Source organism: Felis catus, chromosome A2, assembly GCF_018350175.1.
Source record: "Felis catus isolate Fca126 chromosome A2, F.catus_Fca126_mat1.0, whole genome shotgun sequence".
Taxonomy (NCBI): domain Eukaryota; kingdom Metazoa; phylum Chordata; class Mammalia; order Carnivora; family Felidae; genus Felis; species Felis catus.
In genome coordinates, this window is record NC_058369.1 from 120,770,004 (window position 1) to 120,794,454 (window position 24,451).

Here is a 24,451-nt window from a genome sequence, read left to right on the forward strand (position 1 = left end):
GGGTCCCAAAATTTCAGTATTTTAATAACCAAAGAACAAAAAGGCTGTAAAATGACCATAATTTAAAAGAAAACCACCAAATGGCCAGATATAGAACTAACAGTACAGTGGCATCTAAGCTCCAAAAAAATCACACTTATTAAAGAATGCCAATAGCCACTTCAATGAGTTCTCCTGAAATAGATTTCAACAGACTCCAGAAATTGTTTCATAAGAAGCAAGAAAAGGGTAGATTATTGAATGATTCTCTACTTGACCAAATCTTTCAAAAAGGAAACAAAACTTGGGGAATTCAGAAGCTCTATCAGTGTTTTGACCCAGATTGCATTGTCTGAGAAGTCAGGCAGAGCTTTGTTCCAGCTTCCTGCTGAGGGACTAAAAGCCATGAACCATCCAGTGAAGATGAAAGGCAAGGAAGGAGGCCCTGCAAAACCAGGAGGAGGAGAAAGTTCAAGGGTTACAGAGAGGCAAAACTGGGTCATTATGATCACTGCTCACTGCCGGGTCTGGCTGCACTTAATTTGCAAAGGCTCCATAAAAATCCATCATGAAAGACCACTGTAGAGTTTTGGTGTATTTCTGTATTTATTATTGACAGTAAGTAAAGCCTTTGTAGCAACTAAATCTGGGAAGCTGCACTATATAGCTTCCATGTTTGTTCTGGCAATAAGATGGCTTTAGCATAAAGATAAAAATAGGAGTTTATTTTCTACCCTTCCCTCGCCAACCTTCAGGCTAAAAACTATTTCTCTTCTCTCTTCCTGCTAGTTGGAATGGCAATAGACAGTTTAACATAGTAAATCTCAATTAAGCCTCGTGCTTTGGCTTAAAGTTTATTTCCTTGGAGAATCTGTTAAAGTTGTTAGGGTTGCCAGATTTAGCAAATAAAAATACAAGACGTCCAATTAAACTTGAATTTCAGATAAATGACAAATAATGTGTTAGCATAACTATGACCCAAATATTACATAGGACATACTTAGATTTATAAAAATTATTCATTATTTATCTGAAATTAAAATTTAACTAGGCATTCTGTATTTCATCTGGCAATCTTAATTCAAGGAGCTAACCTTCCAGGTTACTTCTAGCTTGAAAATGCCAGGATTCTCTAGCTGAAGTTTCCAAGTTCTCCACTTGAGGAAGTTATAGTTTTAATATCACAAGAGGATCAGAACAAAAATTTGGCTAATCCAAGCCTTTGGTAGGTCTTTTTTTTTTTAAGCTTATTTATTTTTTGAGAGACAGACAGATCATGAGCAGGAGAGGGGCAGAGAGAGAAGAAGACACAGAATCTGAAGCAGGCTCCAGGCTCTGAGCTGTCAGCACAGAGCCCAATGCAGGGCTCGAACCCACGAACCGTGGGATCACGACCTGGGCTGAAGTCAGACGCTTAACCGACTGAGCCACCCAGGCGCCCTGGTAGATCTTTCTTAAATGGGAGTGAAGGAAGAAAAAAGTAAATTTAGTAAGTTAGATTTACATATGCCACTTGCTTGTTTAACTGTGTCTTAGTCAACTATATGTAATTCTTATTCCACGGTGAGGGTTTGCTCAAAAATACAATCTAGAATCACGCCTACATAAAATTTCAAATTTAGAAGCAGAATTGCTAAAATATATAATACATGATAGACACACATTTGCACGCATGCGTGTATGTGCATAGTCACACGAGCTCGCTGTCCACGCACAGTCACAAGAGCTCGCTGTCGCAGGAAGCTTGCCTCTGCCAGACGATGCCATTTGGCAACATTGCTAGCATTGTGCCAGGGGCTTTTGCTAACAGCTAGAATTTTAGTCAAAGGCCATCTGGTGGTAGAAAGTGACACTGAAGGACAAGAAGAAGAAATCTACCTCGCAGGGGAAAATGACTCGGAAGAAATTATTCCTCAGATACATTTTGTAAAAAGGGAAGCTGGTAGGTTCGGGGCACAGCAAGTAGATGGAAATGATAATGCACTAGAGAATTTGGAGAGGTCTAATGGAGTCAGAGGCATAATGAACACAAGACGTTAAAAAGAAGTTAAAACAATCTAAGCAAAAGTTCCATGCCAACAAAGGCCAGACAAGGGGGAGCTTTTGTCAGTAACAGTGTGGCTGAAATAAGCACAGTGCCAGGAAGCTCGGCAGTTTTGTTCAGCAGTGGCACACGGGCAGCCATCCTTCGCCTTCATTCCACCCCCACTATGGCCGGGCCATGATCTGCTCCGTCCAGTGTTCTCATTTAATATGTGAAACCAGTTTCATAGTCACATGGTTATGAAACACGTTTTAGCAATTGATACTATTCCCCATACAAAGCGGCAGGTGGAATAGAATGATAGTAGCGTCTCCATCTGGCTGCTAAGAAACTAACTTCAGGCACGCTCAAGATGGGTAAGCACCAGACCAAGGACTAGGGGAGCTGGTTGACTACTCAATTACCAGCATCAGGGACAATGTCTGGCACGTAGCAGGCAATCGATAAACAGTGGTAGAAGGGGAATGGTACCAGACCATACACTCCAGATCAAAGTTAGTAAATTTGTTATTCTTTAGTATATTTAGTTATTTATTTTACCTAAATCAGAGGGGCATTGTGGCTCAATAGCACGTTCCAAATTTAAAAAAAATCGAATATTTAAATGTCTGGTTAGCAAAAAGCCTTTGCTTCCAAACAAACACACACAAGGGCAGCCTAAGTGTGAACGTCAAATGCCTCTTTAGGAGTCTACTCCTTATAGGCACGGACTATGAATAGTCAAAAGGAATGGGTTTTTCAGTGGAAAAAAAAAAAGATGGTTTTCAAAAGGAGAAAAAGAAGGTCTACTCTTTAAACCTACGTTTATGGGTTTCAAAGCGACCTTCTTATTCCAAACACCCATCTGGAGAGCTGGAGAGAAGAATGTAGTCACAAAGGGAAACAAATAGGGTAAACTATAAAGGAAACAGCTGAAATCAGTTTTCTGCACTACCCTTGATTAGCTATTTTCCAGTTCTAAGAGCCTGAAGCAAAAAGAACTAAAACAGCTATAAACAATGGATGCTTTGAAATAGGTTCTCTTTACATGTCATCTAAGAGGAGATGTACCACATGTCAGCAGTATACATCCACACAGAGGGTCAACTGGAAGCTGTAAGCATCTTTGGGGGAGGGGAAGAAGAGACAGAAAAAGAATGGCGGGTTGCATGCTCTGGCTTAGAGGGGATTGATGCATTTCTTCACCACAGAACCTCCGCCCTCTGGGTGTTTGCTAGTTAAACAACTGAGCTTGTTTGGATTTAAACCAAAAGAGGGTCAGAGAGGGCAGGGAGGAATAAGGGGAGAAGTAGGTGTTCTATCTGAAAAATGAGAGCACACAGTCACTGCTCATGGCACTTGAGTAAACTTGCAAGGACAGCCATCATGATTATGTGTCTATAGGGAAAGAGGAGGTGCCTGAGCTAGGGGCAGAGAAGGGGGAATCCTGTGGAAATCTGGCTAATCTGCTCCCAGGACCCAATGTACCTGGAAGCAGAAGTGTGGGGTCCTAGCCATGCCCCTGGACACAGAATGGAAGCGACTAAATAATGGGACAAATGACAAATGAAAGTGTAGAAAACAGGGGCGCCTGAGTGGCTCTGTCAGGTAAGCGTCCGACTTCGGCTCAGGTCATGATCTCATGGTTCGTGAGTTCGAGCCCCGTATCGGGCTCTGTGCTGACAGCTTGGAGCCTGGAGCCTGCTTCAGATTCTGTGACTCCCTTTCTCTCTGCCCCTCCCCCGCTCGCACTCTGTCTCTGTCTCAAAAATAAATAAAATGTTAAAAAAATTTTTTTTTAATAAAAAATTTAAAAAAAAGAAAGAAAGTGTAGAAAACAACAGCCATATTTGTTTTCTAGGTCCGCAGAGAAGACAGAAAGAAATGTCTCAGGAAGAAAGGCCAGAAGTTACTCTTTCCTCCGTTCCCTAGCCATCTGCCTTGGGGAGAAAGAATAAAATGGAAAACTTTTGCCAGAGATCAGAAAACTCTGATTTGTTATTAGATTTACTTTCACTTTAGCAATTGGTTGGGTTTGCTCAACCAATTACTTGGGTTTGCTCAAGTAATCAGCAGAATGAGTGTGTGGTACAATTAGGAAATAGGGGAGTTGGTTATCTCATTCTGGCCACTAGGGTTCTGTGAGTAAATGATTATAGGGCATAAGGTGGCACCCTACTGATCTGAAAGAATTCGGGACTTGACCTCTAGTAACAATTTACAGACTGGAAAAATGTGACCAAATAAGAATGGTCACTTACTTAAAAAAAAAAAAAAAAGTACTAAAAATAGCCATAGCAAATATGAGTACGAAAAAAGAAGAACTTCTATGTGCAGTGTTTGACCAGGCTTACAACTTTACATCTTCTTTCCATTTTTTTCTTTTTTTTTTAAGTAAAAGAATAGTTGTGGAAGATGAAGGAAAAAGTCAGAGACCAGCTAACAAGCTAAGCTTTCAGCCTGGGGGTCATGAAGGAGAAGCAAGAGAGGGGAAAATTACATCTGAAGGCCACAGAAAGAGGAGTCCCGAGAAAAAAAGAGAAACGAGCAAGAAGATGTTGTTTCTGGGCAAATGCAAAGTTCAAATACAATGTTGGGAAGCACACAACATCCTCTCAGGCACCTAGCTGAAAGGCTTGAAAATAATCTTTGGTCGGATATTCTGTTCCGTTTCTGTTGTCTCTTAAAGGATATTTTTACAAAATTACAATCGTGCCTTAGGATTTCAGCCCTCCTTGTTATTTTCTTGCTGACCATTTTTTGTTGTTGTTTTTTGTGTTTTTTTTTTTTGATTTATTTAAATTCAAGTATAGGGCAGGGGCGCCTGGGTGGCACAGTCGGTTAAGCGTCCGACTTCATTCAGCCAGGTCACGATCTCGCGGTCCGTGAGTTTGAGCCCCGCGTCGAGCTCTGGGCTGACGGCTCAGAGCCTGGAGCCTGTTTCCGATTCTGTGTCTCCCTCTCTCTCTGCCCCTCCCCCGTTCATGCTCTGTCTCTCTCTGTCCCAAAAATAAATAAACGTTGAAAAAAAAATAAAAATAATAAATTCAAGTATAGTGCAGTATTGGTTTCAGGAGTAGAATTTGGCAATTCATTGCTTACAGATGACACCCAGTGCTCATCCCAACAAGTCTGCCGGCCATTTTCACAGTTATCAGTGATAAAGTAACAAAGCAAAAAGCAGACTGTGTGTACGCACATGTGCGCACGCGCACACGTGTGTGTGTGTGTGTGTGTGTGTGCGTGCGTGCGTGTGTGAGGTCCTCACGTAGAAGTATTCTTAATATGTCTTTAAGAATTAGTCCATGAGGATCCATTAGCACTACTGACACCATTGGGTGAATTTCCGTATTGAAATAGAAAAACGTTTGGTCTGAAGAAGGTCAAGAGACAGCCAAGACCTTTTACCTGTATAAATTCCGTGCCACATCATCCTCATTGACTGCGTATCCCTGGGGGTCGTCAGTAAAACTGAACCCTGTGCCCACCTGAGGATGAAATAAATAAGCAGGTATAAACACCGAGAAACACATGCTGTGGCGCCCTCAGGGAGATACCACACGGGAAGGAAATCGACCTTATTCCAAAGGCCAAGCCTCTGAGCTGGGATTTCTGCCACACTACCCCATGTGCCTTTACCCATCCCCATGGTGGGGGCAGTGCTGCATTTCACCTTTTGCCTCTCCCCTCCACCAACCCCAAATAGAACAACAGCGCAAAGCTCTGCCCTGGGGTCAGTGGCTGAGCTGTCCTGATTCTACAATGTGGACCCTGCCAGATATTGATTTAAAGGGGAGCCATTCACCTTTCCTGCCCACCCCCCAACGCTGCACTATCAAAAGACCCAAAGTTGTCCCCTCTCTGAAACCTGGAGGGTGCATTGCTCTGTCCTGCTAAGAAGGAACTCTCTAGGCTGGAGATGAACGATAGTTTGTGTGTGTGCGTGTGTTTTCATTTTTTTTATTTGTGAGAAATATGGCCACTAAAGCCCCTTCACCTTCAGTAGAGAAGTTTTAAAATAAAGATTAGTTTGAAACCAACACTTCCTTACACCTAGAAGCGCATAGACAACCAAGCTGTAAATCCAGAAGAAGCTGCCACTTACTTTGTGTCAAAAATCTGCATAAAGGATGCACCTCAACTAGGTGTAAACATTTTTGTTTTTGCTTTCCCTAAACACACAAGGGAACAGGACATTTCATTCGACTTCTTTTGAAATACACAATTGTAGACGAGGAAAGAGGATGGCTGACAAAACTTGGTGGGAAAAGAGGGAACAAGTACGTTGGACTTTTTTTTTTTCTCCCTATTTATCTGTTTTCTCGGAACCATCTGGGGCGTGAGAGAAATCAGAGAAATCAGTTAGGGGCCAACGACACTCCTGATCTGCAGAAGCTAACTCTAAAGTTACTCTCCTATTTTTCTGTTTATTGGACTCAATTTCAGAAGAACTTCCAAAGGAGAACCCCACATTTTGCTCCTAGATGGGGCTCACTGTGATAAATGAAGGAGACTAGCTTTGACTTTTGAAATCTACAACTCTGCTAGAAATGTTAGGAATTCCAATACTAAACAATAACCCATGATATGGGGAAGCCAGATCATCAGTCGAAAGAAACCAATCCCTTATCCTGGATGATATAATTCAGTGAACAGGACATTTCATAAGATTAAAAATGAGAGGAGAGAAAGTAGCAAGTAAAATTCCTCCAAACTCAGATTTAAAGATATATGCTGGAAAAACGACATCTCAGATGGTGTTTAAGAGATTAAATTCTGGGGCGCCTGGGTGGCGCAGTCGGTTGAGCGTCCGACTTCAGCCAGGTCACGATCTCGCGGTCCGTGGGTTCGAGCCCCGCGTCAGGCTCTGGGCTGATGGCTCAGAGCCTGGAACCTGTTTCCAATTCTGTGTCTCCCTCTCTCTCTGCCCCTCCCCCGTTCATGCTCTGTCTCTCTCTGTCCCAAAAATAAATAAACGTTGAAAAAAAAAAAATTAAAAAAAAAAAAAAGAGATTAAATTCTGTTTTATAAAGAAAACCCTAAACCTGTTTCTTTTCCCTATTTTAAAAAAAAATGTTTTTTGGGGCGCCTGGGTGGCTCAGTCGGTTAAGCGTCCAACTTCAGCTCAGGTCACCATCTCGCGCTCCATGAGTTCAAGCCCCGCATCGGGCTCTGGGCTAATGGCTCAGAGCCTGGAGCCTGCTTCCAATTCTGTGTCTCCCTCTCTCTCTGCCCCTCCCCCGTTCATGCTCTGTCTCTCTGTGTCTCAAAAATAAACGTTAAAAAAAAATTTAAAAAAAATGTTTTTTAAACGTTTATTTTTATTTTTGAGAGAGACAGAGACAGGGACAGAGTGTGAGTGGGGGAGGGGCAGAGAGCAAGGGAGACACAGAATCCAAACAGGCTCCAGGCTCCGAGCTGTCAGCACAGAGCCCGACGCGGGGCTCGAACTCGGGAACGGCGAGATCATGACCTAGGCTGAAGGGGGTCGCTTAATCAACTGAGCCACCCAGGCACCCCTCTTTTCCCTTATTTTTTAAATGTACCTTATATAAAGGAAAAAGACAAGAGAGGCCCACTTGGCATTTCATAGGACCATCGGATACTCACTGGATTATCAATGTAAAGCATGGAAAATGTGGTGATCCAAGAAAACTCTCTGGGACGCACTAGTAAAACAGAGAAGAGGTTTGAGAGTGGGTCGTTAACCAACCAGCCCACCTACGGCCTGGCTCTGGTCAGCAGCCCAGCAAGCCCACCTGTCCCCATCGTGTCGATGAACTCCTGGGGTCCCTTTGACACTGCTTCAGCCTCATACTGTAGGGAACAGACACCAGCACCTTTTTTCTTCTCCCCTCTTCTCCTCTACTTTTCCCGGACCTAGAGAAACCCCCAGAGGGTTTCTCCATCTAGGATAAAGTTTGGAAACAAAACCCCTTGCAACTGTTTAGCTTAGAAAAAAACCCCATAAACCTCCTATCTGTCTGGTCCAATCAACCATTCTTAAAGTCTCTTCTTCTAAAGCCTCATCCTCATTGACTGCGTATCCCTGGGGGTCGTCAGTAAAACTGAACCCTGTGCCCACCTGAGGATGAAATAAATAAGCAGGTATAAACACCGAGAAACACATGCCTCGGAGCCCTCAGGGAGATACCACACGGGAAGGAAATCGACTTCCCGTCGATTCCTTCTCAGCGGCTTCTTCTAAAGCCTCTTCTTCCTTCCTAATGCCAAAGAGAACAACTCTTTTATACCTGAGTGACAAAGTCGTTCGCCCTCCAAATTCTGTCCCAGGGAAAGTAAACAATCTTCCCCAACCCCCAAAATGAGATGGAGGTGACCCAGGGTTACAACCAGATGTGGTTCCTCCGCCCCTTCCTTCACCCGTCTCCACCCACAGCATCTTGCTTCCAGGATATCTGACCATTTATGCTACTGAACCATACTGTTCTGTTGATGTGAATAATTAGGGATACAATTCCACCCATTAGGCTCATGCAAAAGAGCTTGCCCAAATAGTAATAAATACCAACTGCTTTCATAAGCCCAGATTGCTTAAGTCAGCAGCAGATTGCAAGAAAATAGCTTAGAACCTTTCACTCAGATTTCAAGGGAGAAAGCAGCCCAGCCAGGACACTCAGCCTGGTGGCTCCTCCTTCTTGGACAGACATGGTCAGAAAGCTATGTTTTTATAACCTGAAACTATCAAGCTATTCCTAGTGGTTCTGTGTATACTTTAATTTTTTTTTATGCAGCAGATGTAAGTTTCAGGTGAAAACCTCTCCATGGGAAAACAGAGTCCAAGTAATACTTACCAGTCATGTTACTTGTGACAATATAAGGTCCGTGCTCCACAAAAAGTCCAAACATGGATGAACCTCCTGGCCCGCCCTGCAGCCAGAGAACTACTGGAGCAGCCATGGGCTGTACCTAAGGGGGACAAAGAAGCCGATGACCACACGGAGCACTAAGCAAAAGAATACACCCAAGCAAACATATCCAAACCCTGTGTTTTTCACTGCTTCGACTAAATCTCATAAAGCCTGCCCAGACCCCGGTGTCTGCTCTCCATTACAAGCACAGTGCTGGTTATCTCTTGTTTTAAGTTAGTATTTGCCTCATCATGCTGGTATCTATCTTGCTCAGTTCAGTCTTTTCCTGCCAATAGCCAGAAAACCCACTGAAGATAGAAGCTTTGCCTCTGTAGGCCCCTAGAGCCCCAGACATTGCCTAGGGCGTGGCTATATTTTTTAAATCTGTTTAAACTTGCATTTGGCCAACATGTTCCCAAAGAGGCACAACAAAGAACCTGTCCTCCTCGGTGACAGTTCACCTGCTTCACTGGAGCCCAAACTGCCTTTCTGATTTCATTCATTGAGAGGGTGCCCACAAGGACAACAGCATCTTTATTCAACATGAGGGAACTGTGGGGCGCCTGGGTGGCTCAGTCGGTTAAGCATCCGACTTCGGCTCAGGTCATGGTCTCACACTTCGTGAGTTCAAGCCCCACGTCGGGCTCTGTGCTAACAGCTCAGAGCCTGGAACCTGCTTCAGATTCTGTGTCTCCCTCTCTGTCTGCCCCTCCCCTGCTTGCATTCTGTCTGTCTCTCTTTCTCAAAAATAAATAAACATTAAAAAAAAAAACACGAGGGAACTGAGATGAAGTGCATAGGCCCAGAATCAGTTAGTAACAAAACCCCAAACAAGGTACAAATTGATTTAGGAGACAGGGAAGAGGTAAATAAGAAAAGGTCATTGGCAGAGTGGGGATGATGAAAAATCAGTTTCTGGCAGTAAAGAAAAAGAAAAAGACTTATTCTCTTTTGCTTCTATTTTCATGTGACACAGAGACTATAAAGAATAAACCCAATGATTAAAGAGTGTGAAGAGGCAATAAAGGCGATGTAAGAGAGTGGGTGAAGGCAGAAAAGAATGGTGTTTCCTTTAAACACAGGTGATCAAGGAAAGACTGAGTGAGATCCTGAGTTGAAGGAGATCTGAATTCTAGATGGATCCAGCCATGAGAGGAGCCAGGGAACAATGCCACAGACAGAGGGAAATGGCGGAGGAAAATCGTCAACACAGAAAAGAGCTGGATGTGAGAGTGGTGAACGAGAGGTCACCAGGCCCTACGTGAATCCTCCAGAAGCAATCTGAAAGGAGCTCAAAGTGGCTTCAGGGAGGCTCACAGTTGGATGTGACAGTGAGTGTTGGCTGGAAGTCATGGCTCATTTGATGTTCAGTCAGCCAGGCTTAGCAAGCAAGATCTCATTGCTTTAGCTCAGAACGAAATCTACAACCTCTTACTTAGCCCAGTCACGTAGAGAGCAGTCAGTGTTTCATTTGCACGTTTGAGCGGACTGGTTCCATCTACCCGGATGATGTGAGAAGGCTGTGGGCAGAGGCAAGACTAACGCAAGGGGAGGAGATCTGGGCACCACAGCCAAGAACCTAGAAGCAGAGCTGACCACAGGGTTCTAACCATAAAGACAGATGTGAGACAGGGATTTCTCCTCTCGGGTCACCAGGAGTCTGACAAAGTCAGCCTTGCAGAAAGGGAGGTGGTGGTAAGAACAGCCGTAAGCTGGACAAGAGCCTCTCTAGGAGGGTCTACCCTGAGGTCCCTTCTCCCGCATCAAGGAATTAAATGAGGTAAGATTTGTAAAGCTTTTGGAATGTGTGATAAAGGTATAATAAGTACAAACAATCACTGTGGTTAAAGAAACAGGTAGAAAAGGTAGGAGCCCAGAGTCAGACTGGGAGCTTGGGTCAGCAGGACTGTAGGGCTGTATACAGGGCTAAAAATCAGCCCAGTATAATGGAAGTCCGTGAGCTCTTACCCCTAACTGGATTCAGATCTGGGCTTACCTATCTACTAGCTGTGTGACCTTAAGCAAGATGCCCAAGCTCTCTGAACCTCAGTTTCCCCATCTGTAAAATGGGGATCAGTAATAGTACCTATGTCATGTGGTTGATGTGAGGGCTAAAATTAATCTTCGAAAAGCTCAGTTGAGTGGGATATAATACGTATTCTGCACATGTTAGCGATTGATGTGAGAAAGAAACACTAGGAGTTATAGATGGTTTTAAGATAAACTCTCTATAAATGAGAGGGCCAGAAAAGCAGCTTGTTTGGTGTTTTCCCTTGCACCTTTGGCCAATACCTTCCCTGGTCAGTTTTTCACTAGTTAGTCCCCTTGCCAATGTCCATAGAGAATTGAAAAGAATTAGGGATTTCTCTTGTAAGTTGAGCTAGGAAATATTAAAATCAAAGACGGCTTTCTAAGGCTGCTGTGGGGAAGCGGGGCATTGGTATACCAACTGGAATTGGAAGCCTGGCAGATTCTGGTTCTACCTGGCCACAAAACAGCTGTGCGATCCTGACCCTCAGAATCTTCCAGCCCTCGGCTTCCCAGTCCATCAAATGGCAATAATGCCCACCTCACAGGCGTGAGAAAATGGATCATGAAATGATATTGCAAACTCTGCTGGGCCAGATAAACAGAACCATCTGTACCCTAACCTGCCTGGCCCTGACTGTGTGTGCTTGGTCTGAATAAGTGATTTTTAGCTCCCGGCCCACGCTCTAACGTGCTGTTCAACACCACTTACCGGGACCACCTTCCAGTGCATCTCAGTGGATGCAGGTCCAGCCTTCCTGGGAATGGGAGGTACTGTGCGCCCACCCATTCCAGTGGACGCCCAGCCCCCACCTCTTTCCGAATGTGCACAAGAGCTTCCAGAAGCCACGGTATGCTACATGTGAGCCAGTGGTTCTCAACCTTGGCCACCCATTAAAATACCTTCTTGAAACGTTAGTGCCTAGGCCCAAATGCCAGTGATACCAAATCAATTGGTCTGGGGTGAGGCAGCCATCAGACTTTTTCAAAGCTCTCGGGTGGTTCTGATGTGGAGGCAGGGCTGAGAAGCTGCAAGGGTAAAGGAAGTTTGTCCTCTCGGGTGCCCTGGCCCTCTGGTCTTTGCCCTCCCCTCCCCTCCCCTCCCTTTTCATGTCCCTTCCTGTGACCTGGCACAATGATGGGACCTCTGGGCTCTCAGAAAAATAGCCTGACCCTGAGAGGCCACACTACAAAGTCAAGTCAAACACATCGGTGCCAAATATCTTTATTATGCAACTTTGAAGCACAGGACACTGCATTCTTGAAATGCTTCAATAATAAGAGATCAGCATACACACCTCCAACCTCAGCCGACCTTGCTCCTCGATTGTACTTTCCTGAAGGAGGTAAATGAGCTCAATACCCCTTGAGGAAGCCCGTTTTTAAAGAAAACTCCATATTACTCGGCAATCAAAAAGAATGAGATCTTGCCATTTGCAACTACGCGGGTGGAACTAGGGGGTATTACACCAAGTGAAATTAGGCAGAGAAAGACAAATATCATATGACTTCACTCATATGAGGACTTTAAGAGACAAAACAGATGAACATAAGGAAAGGGAAGCAAAATAATAAAAAACAGGGAGGAGAACAAAAACATAAGAGACTCTTAAATATGGAGCACAGACAGAGGGTTACTGGAGGGGTTGTGGGGGGGGGGCGGTATGGGCTACATGGGTCAGAGGCATTAAGGAATCTACTCCTGAAGTCACTGTTGCACTATATGCTAACTAACTTGGATGTAAATAAAAAAAATAAATTAAATAAAAATCAAAAAAAAAAAAAGAAAAAAGAAAACTCCATGCACATATTTTTCTACCACACTCCAACCAACCTATGAGCTAATACTAGCCTCATCTGTAATGAAATGCAAAAGTCAGATGCTGGAAAATCAAGGTTTACGTATTCAGTGCTAAAGCCCCAAGAGTTAGTTATATCACAGCACACAGACTTTTGTAATCTGATATGACATCCTAATGACATGGCCTGCAACAATAATTACATCAAGAATAATGGCATAAAGCTGTAATGTGATCATTCCTAGGGTGACATATTTAGCTCTCAGTTGTGAGAATGCAGCCCTCTCCCCCTCTGCACCCCCGACTTAGGAAAGAATAAAAGTAAACAAAGACATCCTGAACAAAAACCCACATTGAAAAACTTAAAAGAAGCAAGTGCTTTAATTCACTTAAGACTTAACAAAGTTCAGGGCTTTTAAAGTACTTATTATTTTGAAGCGATAATTCAAGAGCATATGGAACACGAGAAATAGTACATTTATTTTTGTGAAAAGTTCTAGAAATTTTCCTTAAAATTTTTTATGTTACAAAGAAAGCACTTACTCTTCATTAATTTTTATTCAAGAGGGTATTTAAAAAATCTCCCTTGGGGCGCCTGGGTGGCGCAGTCGGTTAAGCGTCTGACTTCAGCCAGGTCACGATCTCGCGGTCCGTGAGTTTGAGCCCCGCGTCAGGCTCTGGGCTGATGGCTCAGAGCCTGGAGCCTGTTTCCGATTCTGTGTCTCCCTCTCTCTCTGCCCCTCCCCCATTCATGCTCTGTCTCTCTCTGTCCCAAAAAATAAATAAACGTTGAAAAAAAAAAATTAAAAAATCTCCCTTATCCCACCAGTTGTAGTCCCCAGAGATGATCGTGGAGATGGTTAGTTTTCCAGGTTTTTCTCTATGCACCCCCCATACACACACATATAAATATATTTTGTAGATGTTATATATGTTATGTGTGTAAATACTTTTTTCCAAAAATAGAATCAGGCTATATAAAATATTCTATATTTACTGTATTCACTTAACATGTTGTGAAAATCTTTTCATAATAGTGCATATCATCTTTTGGCTAAACCATATGGCATTCTGGATTTACCACAATGTATTAACCCATTTAACATACAACACTGACAGGCATTGTTCTAAGGTTTGGACAGTAGGATACTTAATGTTTAAGAGCACGTATTTTGGCACAAGACTAGCAAGGTCTGAATTCAAACTATCTTATTTTATAGCTGTGTGCTCTTGGGCAAGTTACTTACCTTCTCTGTGTCTTAGTGTCCTCTGCTTAAAAATAATAATAATAATAATAATGCCTATCTTATATGGTTGCGATATAGATTCAAAGAATATATGCACAGCACTTAGAACAGTGTCTGGCTATTAATAGCCAAACATCTATTTAAATGTTAGCTCTGCTTATTTTTCTGGGGAGGTAAGAAGACAGGAAATAAATAAGTAATTAAATAAACAGGTGATATGAGAGAGTAATAGAAAGCCATTAGATTGACTACTTAAAGAAGGCGTCTGGTGAGGGACTAACATTCGAGCTAAGACCTTAAAAGTAAATAATCCTCTACTAATAAGCATTTATATATTTAATTATAAAGAAAATAAGATCTCTATTAATGTTGTGTAGGTCCAAGTAGTGTAGCAAGAACTGATGATCACGAGGAAGGGACAAAGAAATTATAAATATGAGAAGGGACACAGGAATAGTAAATGTTTGAGCGAGAAGCCTCTCCACTGGAGAAGAGTGTGGGCACACAGGTCCCACAAACCTGCACCTTTTGTTGGTGAGCAAGAAACCAGGGCTTTGCTTCAGAAGCCCTTTAAATTCTTCTGGTGACCCCTGGTGGCCAATTCATGAACTTGGACACTCCTTTCTCAGGGTTTGTTCCCAAATGAAAAGCCCAGAAGGAAGCAGGTTATTTATTTAGTGTTTTAGAACCTCTACACACAGAAGTTTCACCATGTCTCACATTAGCGCATCCCAATACTTATTCATAACAATGGTGAACAAATCTACCCGACGTCTTAATAGATCATCATTCCAATAAGTGACACTCATTCATTCGGTTTGACATTCTGTACATAAAAGGATACTTGGAAACACCCAGTTTCTCCCTTTCTCCTTGCTTCTAAGCGAGCACAGAGGAACACAGGTAGACACTAATGAAACCAAGCCCTCCTGCCCTTTGCTCCCCACGTGGACATGCCCTCTGTAGAAGGCATCCCCTTGTGCTCTGAGCCTTCCTTGTCACCCCACTCCCCGTCAAACCATACCCACCTTCTTTTCTGTCCTCTGAAGCCCTCTTCTGTATTCCACGGTAAAGATAACCTTCTACTCAGGCCTCACACATATCACTGAAGCAGGAAGTTCATATATCTGGGGGTGAGAGTGGCACTAAAGTCTTGCCAATCTTGGTACTCGGAAGTCACTTGATTGCATTTTATACAGAAGACCAGGAAATCTGCCACCAGGAAATCTTAGGTATCTAAGCAAGTATTAGGGCAACATTGTCCGCCAATGCCCAGGGCTGGGTACATACTCTAGCTACCCCCTTCCTCCCACCCACCCCACAAAGGGCACCATGCTTTGTAAGAGAAAACAGCAACCAAACCACTAACAGGCCCAAATCAGTGGTACCACTTAAGATGAGACATGCAATTAGTAAATTAATTAAAGCTCCCTTCACACTTCTATATGCAGAGGCTGATCATTTGCTTGGTTTAAGTAATGTGTTCTATCTTAATTGAAGTCATTAGTACCCCCAGTAAATGTCTTGAAATTCCCCCAAGTATGTTTGAATGGACTCCCATTTTGCCACACAGATCCCAGTTCCGCTGATACTTCAGCTTCTGCATTAATGGTTTAATCAAGGCAGTGAGTTTTATTTAACGCAATTGGTTTTGTGACTAGAATCGCTAACTAGCTAACTAGTAACATTTTAATTCTACACACCCACTCCCAATACATATAAACAACTTGCTTAAGACATTTTGTGCTTTGGGGAAGAATTTTTACTTACAGTGGTTGCTGTTGACCTCTCGGTTGCTGTTGACCTCTCGCTAAATCTTCCTTTACTACGATTGTTGCCATTGCCCCATCATCGGGAAAACTAACTTCCTCAAACGTGTTTTGGTTTTTCTGTTTGTTTGTTTGTTTGTTTGTTTTCTGTTTTGAGGCCTCTTGACATAACTACCAAGCTCCCACTGACTCTCATGGAGCTTTGAGTCATCTCATTAATTTGAGCCAACTTACACACCACTAGAATCTTCTTTACCTTTCTCCTTCTTAACCTTTGTACTTGGCTCTCATTCCTTCATGAGGCAGTTATGGCTTCTCTGTTGGTGCCTCATGCCATAAAGTTGGAATTTAGAATGAATGACGGTAGGCGGGGTGGTGCTGGAGAGAGGCGTGTCTTTCCCATTCTTGTTGCAAACCAAGAAATGGTTGAACAAGTTAGTCGTCTTCTTCTCCATGTTAAATCAGGCACACAACGGTTTCTGCATTTTGAATATGTCTATGGACGGAATGATCTGTAATTTATCACTTTTAGCTGTTTTCTCCTTGTTTTGTCTCACCTACCTTCTCTTCCTCCAGATCTCCAGTGCCGTTATTACAATAATAGCAAAGACGATAAACAGTGCAAGTCTGAGGACAAATATCTACGACCTCCAAATCTTGGTCGTATGACTAATGGATTTGCGGCCATCTGTGGTAGACATAGTTTCCAGAGATCTGTTCTATCCACAACCCCTTCTCTAGGAACTGACTCTCCATTTACCAAAAGAAAGGGCCCATTAGTCATGCTTACATCACACGAAACGGCACCTCAGCTTTAGCTGACTGGACCGAGAAAGAACACCTGACCCAGAGCGGGCCAATCACATCTGCCCCTAGCAGAAGTGCTAGTGGATCTTTGGTGACTGCATAGTTCGAGAACAGGTAAAGGCAGAAACTGTAGGGCAGCCATCTTCTGCCAGATACCTGGAGAAACAAAGCATGTTGATCTGCCAAGAGAGAGGAATGAGGCACAGATAAGTGATCCTGTGGCCTTGGTCAGAATAAGGCTGAGACAGAAAGACTGGCTGTCCCGGCTCCTGATGCCTTTCCAGTTGACCATACTTTCTGCCCTTGGTGTCTCGGGGCAGGAGAGAAGGATTTGGAATGGGGTGGATATATTAGTTAGGGTCCAATCAGAAGACAGAAACCATGTAGCAATTTTAATTTTTAAATTTTCCCATTTTAAAGTTATTGTTACTTTTCATATGGAAATATTGACCTTTAATTCTGTTACAGGTTCCAGTGTTTGCTCTGGTCCCCATCCACCATGGGTATCACACCCACCCACCGGTAGGCAGAAGTGGGGATGTAATGCCGGGGGGGGGGGGTCTGCTCCCCCAAGAGGCACATCCTCAGTGTTGGCCAAATATCAGCATGCTGGACAGGCTTCCTGGGTCCACCAAGGAACAGGGAAATTTTAAAGAGATATTCATTATAATGGGGGATAACCATAAATATGTGAGGAGAACTCCAAAGAGTACTCTGGACTGAGAGAAAGTGCCCAGGGATGGGCAAACTCATATGGCAGGGATGGGGCTCTTCCCAAGGCTTACACCCTAAGGTGTAAGTCCCAAGACTATGGTCTAGAATTCCTTGGAGAAGGTATGGTTATACCCACTGGGTGGCTGAGAAGTTCACTGGGTTGCCTGGCTCAAAACTGGCCAGGAATTCAGGGGCAAGGAGGAAAGGCCTCCAGGGAAAAGTGGTCTGTGGCTGGTGGGAGCAGGTACAGAGCAAGTCAAAATGTTGGGAGTCCACTTGTGTGAAAGTGGCACACAACCTGGAGTGCACGGGGTCCCCGTTGGGAAGGCGGTGGGAAACCAGCCTCGGGTACAGATGGTCAAGGCTGCTGAGAGTTGGCTTAGGGAACCTGCTCGCTGGCATGGCCTAGGATGCTATGGTGTCCGTGTTGAAGGAGCTGCAGTCAGGTGGTCACTGGGACAGAGCCAGGATTATAAGGTTGTTGAGGGTCTTTGCGGTCTGGGCGCCCAGCTAGAGCAGAGGGCTACTGGATGTTCCCACACACGCCCTGCTGACGGACTGGACAGCAGGGCCAGGAGAAAGTGAAATGCAGGACAAGGGAACAGGAAGAAAAGCCAACTTCCTCCTGCAATGTCTCTCCAGCACCCTCTACTGACAAAGCCTAATATCATGTTCACTGTCCAGGGAAAATGTTGATAGCTCTATTACTGTGGAGCAAGTAAAAGGACAGAACTGGAACGAGTTCTAGTTGTCATAAGATATCGTAGTCACAGCCCAAAGAGTATAGGACGCGAGGCTATATTAGTCATCTAATGCTGTATAACATGCATCCAAAACCTGGTGGCCTAAGATAACAATATTCATTTATTATCTCTCATGCTTTCTGTGGACCAGGAATTTGGGGACGTCTGACTGGACAGTTCTGGCTCAAGATCTCTCATGAAGTGACAGCCAAGATATGAGCCAGGGCTACAGTCATCTGACTTGGGCTGGATGAAGATCATCTAATGTTGGTGCTGACTGGTAGGTGGAACACTCACTTCCTCTCCAAACAGGCTTATCCATATGGTTGTTTTAGTGTCCTCCCAATGGCATCTGGCTTCCCTCAGGGTGAGTGATCCAAGAGACCAAGGCGGAAGCAGCACTGCCCTTAATAGGAGCCTTGTAAGTCACACACCATCACTTCTGCTATAGTGTATTGGTCACAAAGGCCAGCCTTAATTCAATATGGCAGGTGACTACACAGAAGCATGAACATCAAGAAACTAAAGATCGCTCTTGGGAGGCTGGCTACCTCACTTTATTCCAACCTCGCTGACTCCTCAATATGATACTGAACTTTCTCAGTCACCAGATACTCAGATTCTAGGAATCCCAGCAACTCCCCGTGGCCAGAGGAGCAAGATGGGGTCTAGTAAAGGGGCTTAGGCCTAAGTCTAAATGCCTCGGGTTTGGGCTCCATCACATTTGATGCAAATAATTCAACAAATTACCTATATTCCTATATCTGTAAGACAAAGTCAAATACTGGGTATCTTTCTCCAATGGGAAGAATTCTAATTTTAACAATAATAATCTTCTGCCTTTTTATCTTCTTAAATGTGGAAAACCCAGTTTCGCTTTGTAATGTATTAACCCCCCCCCCAACAATTAATTTGCATTCTTCACTGGCATTCAGGGACTTCCAATTTGGAATGGCCCATTTCCTGTCTTCTTTAACATCCCGCATTGTGACTGGCTTAAGAACTAAGCTTCATTATACTTTTTATATACAGTATTTGTGTTAATAATAGGAAAACTAATGATACTGATGATAATACTGATGATAATTATGAAATAATAAGAATAGCAACACTACTTCCTATGTATCAGGCACCAACCTAAGGTTTTCCCACATTCTCTCATTTGTCTCAAAATCATCATCAAGTAGGTACTGTGATCCTCACATCTGGCGTAAGTAGTGGAGCCAAGATTTTACGCAAGCTTGACTAGCTCAAGAGCTATAATGCTAATGACCGGAGTCTAGCACCTTCCATGGCTAGTTGATTCTCAGGACCAACACACAGCGATCAAGAGCAAAGATTTCTCTACCAGAGACCTAGTTTTAAATTCAAGTTCTGCCAATCTCTAGTTGGTCAACTTGGGGCTAATTATTTACCCTGTAATTCTCTTCATCTATTAAACAAGGATAACAATTCCTTCCCCATGTGGTGCTCGTAAGGATTAAACAAGAGTATGCACGGTGTTTTGTACCTAGTTAATGTTCAATTAACAAAAGCCATTACAATTGTTACATTTTTATTGGCTTCATTATACTTTTTATCCCACGGAAAATGCCTATTATTTCTCTCGCAGATTGCCTCCCGGCTACACACCAAAAAATTTCCAGCTCTGGAATCCATTATGCGCTGATTTGTATACAATAACAGGGGAGTCTCACAGAAATAACAGGAAAACAAAACTAATTTGAGAAACAGCATCCCCCCCCCCCAAAAAAAATACTCAGAGGATATTACAAGTGCAGCATCCTTCCTGAGTCTCTTATTTTCTCCACCTTCAATTTTTGTAAAGGGTCATTTCTCTCCTGATGAGTATCGGCTGCCTCCCCGTGACAGGCAATGAACCGATATTTCTGCCACATGAGAGGAACTCTCCCCCATCTCGGTGACCACCGCTTCTCACATGCTTTATCTTCTACACTCAAGAAGGAGATATGGCCTGTTCCATAATTTACAGCCTGTCTGGCTTGGCAAGAATGGTTGCTTGGGGGCCTCAGATGCCAGCTCTGCATGTGGCCTCCCTGGGTAAGGAGGTCTCAGAAAAATCTATCCTGGCTGCCACATGGTGACAATTGTCAGCCTTTCATCCCTGCCAGTTTCCCCCCTGAAGCTGAGCCTATCACTTCCAATAGAACACGCTGTGCTCTAACATCTTTTTCCCGTGTGGCGGCCTCGAGTTTATGTCGTTTGGGCTCATCTAAGAATGTGTTGAGGGCTACAGTCCTGGGCCCAAAAGAGCATAATCTGGCCAGCGGATGCATCGCTAGGTCTTCATTGAATTAAGGGGGGCCCCTAACAGCCCCGCCACTGTTTAATGCAGCGGGGGTTCAGATCTCGGTCTGGCAACCAGGAGAGGATGCAGAGTCTAGGCCCATTTCCCTGACCGGCTTTCCAGTCCTGGAGCACCACCTCTATTCTAGATAATTCTGTACACCTGCTCAGAGGCCACCTCAGAAAGAAATGACTGAGTCTTTGTTTTGTTTTCATTGGACCACTTCTCTCCCCCACCCCACCCCATTAATTCCTGTTTTCACAAATGTAGATTATTACTATTGGAGACTCAACATGCAGATGTCAGTGGGGAACTCACTGCTATCAGAAACAGCCACCCAAGCAGAAGAGAAAGTGGGAAATGGGGTTTCTCGGAGCTAAAGGAGGCAGAGAGAGCGGAGGGGGAGGTGGAGCCCCCCCGCAGGCCTCAGAGGAACACTGAGCGGGATTAGGAAAGGTGACCCCATAGGCTACACTCGCGTCTTCAGGCCCCCATTCCAGCCCTCCCCCAAGTGGGTACGTGGGGCAACACTACACCTCCCTCCACACCATTTTAGCTGTGCAAGGTGTTTCTTTCTGGGAAAAGGACAATGGCTCTCAAAGGTATCCACATCCATATCCCTAGATCCTGTAAATAGGTTAAGCCACATGGTAACAGGGAATTAAGGTAGCTGATGGGATTAGGTTGCCAGTCAACTGGCTTTAAAATGGGGGAAATCATCCTGGGTTATCCCGTGGGCCCAATGCAATCACGAGGGTCCTTGAATGTAAAAGAGGGCAGCAGAAGACAAGAGTCAGAGACGGTCATGTGACCACGGAGTAGGCCAGAGTGATGCTACGTGAGAAGGATTCAGCCCACTGATGCAGGCTGTAAAGATGGAAGAAGGAGCCATGAGGCAAGGACTGTGAGCAGCCTCCAGAAAATGCAAAAGGCAGGGAAAGAGATCCCCCCCGAGAGCCTCCAGAAGGATCACAGCCCCGCTGACACCTTGATTTTAGCCAGTGAGACCTATGTCAGACTTCTGACCTACAGACCTGTGAGCTAATAAATCTGTGTTGTTTAAACCACTAAGTTTGTGGTAATTTGTACAAGAGCAATAGAGAACTAATACAAAGGGGCTCATGATAAATGCCTCCATTCAAGGATATTGAAAGGTGTGATATAAAAACTGCACATGTATCGTATGGTTTCCGGAAGGCATAAAGTTGAAGAGATTTCCAAGAACACGAGAAAAATGTCCACCTGTTAGAATTAGGTCTTATTGGTAAGCTTAATGTACACCAATTCTCTTTAAGACAGTTGTATTGAGTATTTGGATGTTTTCCTCATTGCTTCTCTATTGCATTCTCTACTCTGTTCTGTGCCCTGGTAGACAGACCTCTAGAACTGGACTCCCCCACCCCTCACATCTGGTTTCCAGTTGGATTCCACCAACGGGAGGTGGCAGCAGGAGTCTGGGGGACACTTGGGTGCCAAAATGGCACCTATATAACCCTGAGGGCAAGTCTCTCCTTCAATTTTGTGCGGTAAGCACCCCATCTGCACACTCAACAATAACATCGAGGAAGAACTAAGAAATTCTCCAGGGTTCGGGAAAGTCGTCCTGGAGTAGGCGACAGTCTGAACACTACTATGAGCCCAACCAAAAAGCATCTGGAATTCTTCACCAATTCTAATATGTTTCCTCCCATTCACATAGTTGGCTATGCGGCCAACTATGTCAGAAGCCGTGGTTGGGAAGGCAGAAATGAGAAGTCAAGAAAAGCCAACCCAACAGTACCAACAAAGGCAATTTGATTTGAAAACTATCCGAGATTAAACAATTTTCTAGATGCAACACGACGATATGCAAATCACATGCAAATATAAATACAACCCTCCGCAGGGATAGCTTTTTCTTTGTTTTCTCTGGCTTCTAAACCAAATCCAATTTGGAAAATGAAAATAGAAAATTATCCTGGGGTGGGATACAATTTATTTATGCAGCTCAGCACCTCTACCAATTCTGCCCAACAGTACCCATAAGGCAAAAGTGGTTTGTTCACGCTGAAGAGCTGTGTGACATGCATATGTGTGTGCGTGCATGTGCATGTGCGTGCACCTGGGTGCGCTAAGTCAAGACTGGTAAAGTACAAGAATGTATCCAGCTGTGTGTATGGACCTGAGAAGGTAAGTGATTCATCTTCTGGAAGCCATCCTAGATTAGCACTGCTTTCCTACTGCTTCCCCAAAGCCCCATCATAAGTTTAGTTCTCTCTCCCATGTTCCCATGGAGTAGCATTCAGTTAATGGATACCGGGTGCATGAAGGAGGGAGCGCAAACATAAGAGCTGGCACTGCAAAGCCCACGGGGACAGAGGACAGAGCAGCCACACCCAAGTCCACAATCAACTATCTTTCGACATGTATCGCACCTGTATATTTCGGGAATCTCCCCATCCCTTATCATTCTTCGGCTCCCCACCGCCCAGCCTTGCCCGAGGTATTTTTAGAACAAAACAACGACAGCATGATTTAAGAAGACGGTGGCAGGAAGAAGGTGGTAATATTAATATTCTGAATAAGGCTGCAAGGAATTTAAGAGCTGGACCTTGCCTGCAAACATTTGTTTCCTGCACATAAACAGGAACACCACACGGAGTCACTGGCACTTATTTTTAGAAAAAAAATCTAAAAGATGCAAAAAAAAAAAAAAAAATTGGTTTTGTTTTTTTTTTTTTAACATTTATTTATTTTTGAGACAGAGAGAGACAGAGCATGAACGGGGGAGGGTCAGAGAGAGGGAGACACAGAATCTGAAACAGGCTCCAGTCTCTGAACTGTAAGCACAGAGCCTGATGCGGGGCTCAAACTCACGGACCGCAAGATCATGACCTGAGCCGAAGTTGGCCGCTTAACCGACTGAGCCACCCAGGCGCCCCTGTTTTTTTTTTTTTTTAAGTATGGTTTCCTAGGCTAACATTTCTGCGCTGGGGAGCATTCTCAGCTCCTGAGGGTTAGTGTCCTGATAGAGCGCTCTCGCAGGCCTACCTGAGCTGGAAAGAACCAGAAGAAAATGTTGCTGTTGTAGGTCTTATTCACAGTGATGTAGCCAGCGTAACTCTTCACATTCGATCCAGGGAAAGGAGGAACCAAACTCTGTTTTTTTGCTGGTGGAAAAAAAGAATGTACCGGAGGATTAGAGAAATAATATCGAGTTAGCTATCTCTGCCTCATCTCTGGTCTTCTCCCTCTCATGGGCCAGGTCTGGGATGGAGCCAACAGAAAAGCTACCAGGAGACTGGCATAAAGGTACGGACTATAGCAAATTCCAGCTTGCCCTGGCCAGTTCCACATATTCCACATTTACAATGTAGCCAAGGGGCATTTTTAACCTTTTTTTCTTTGGTCCCCAAATATATTTATGAGCTATAATAAGATTTCTTTTTAAGAAAAAAGAAAGAAAATCACTTATCCTCAGCTCCACTCTAAAAAGGAAACCAAAGTGGGGGCACCTGGGTGGCTCAGTCGATTAAGCGCCCGACTTTGACTCAGGTCATGATCTCACAGTTCAGGGGTTCGAGCCCAGCTCAGAGCCTGGAGCCTGCTTCGGATTCTGTGTCTACCTCTCTCTCCTTCTCTCTCTCTCTGCCCCTCCCCTGCTCACGCTCTGTCACTGTCTCTCTCAGAAATAAACATTAGAAAATAATAATAATAAAATAGAAATAAATAAAAAGGCCAGGGCAGAAGTCACCAAGTCCCAAAAGGTGAGGCGGGTACAAGGAAAACAACATAGCTAAACAGCTCTCAGCCTCCGGAAAGCCTATATTCTCCACACTCTCCTTATCATGAAAGCAAGGGGCCTGCCACTTCCATTAAGGGAAATATGCTGACGCATGTGGGGAGTGGGGATGGCTGGGAGGGTAGGGAGAGGCAGGCAGTGAGACAAGGGGTGACCTCATGGCCTCATAGCTACTCACAGGAAACCAAATAAGACAACAGGATAGTTGTAGAGGGCAGAGGTCTGGCTTTTTTATGGCACCAAAGGGACAGGGACAGGGAGGGGGAAAGAGGGACTGCTCAGAGAGCGTGAGGACACCCAGGAGTAAATAATACTAAGAGGGTCTAACACTTTAAAGGCTACAGTACCGAGGGCTTTCCATTATGCAGTAGGTGTAATTAT

At 44.2% G+C, this 24,451-nt stretch overlaps 1 protein-coding gene across 7 annotated transcripts in view; it reads right to left on the reverse strand.

Moving 5' to 3' along the window:
• CPVL (carboxypeptidase vitellogenic like) overlaps window positions 1-24,451 on the reverse strand; it is a 136,313-nt gene that overhangs the window by 85,286 nt on the left and 26,576 nt on the right. For all 7 annotated transcript variants that reach the window (XM_023250461.2, XM_019825633.3, XM_045052542.1 and 4 more), the window contains 4 exons: window positions 23,320-23,438; window positions 8,818-8,932; window positions 7,613-7,671; window positions 5,411-5,490 (listed from right to left, as the gene is read on the reverse strand). In XM_023250461.2, coding sequence (XP_023106229.2) covers window positions 5,411-5,490; window positions 7,613-7,671; window positions 8,818-8,932; window positions 23,320-23,438 — 373 coding nt within the window. The remainder of the gene's footprint in view (window positions 1-5,410; window positions 5,491-7,612; window positions 7,672-8,817; window positions 8,933-23,319; window positions 23,439-24,451) is intronic.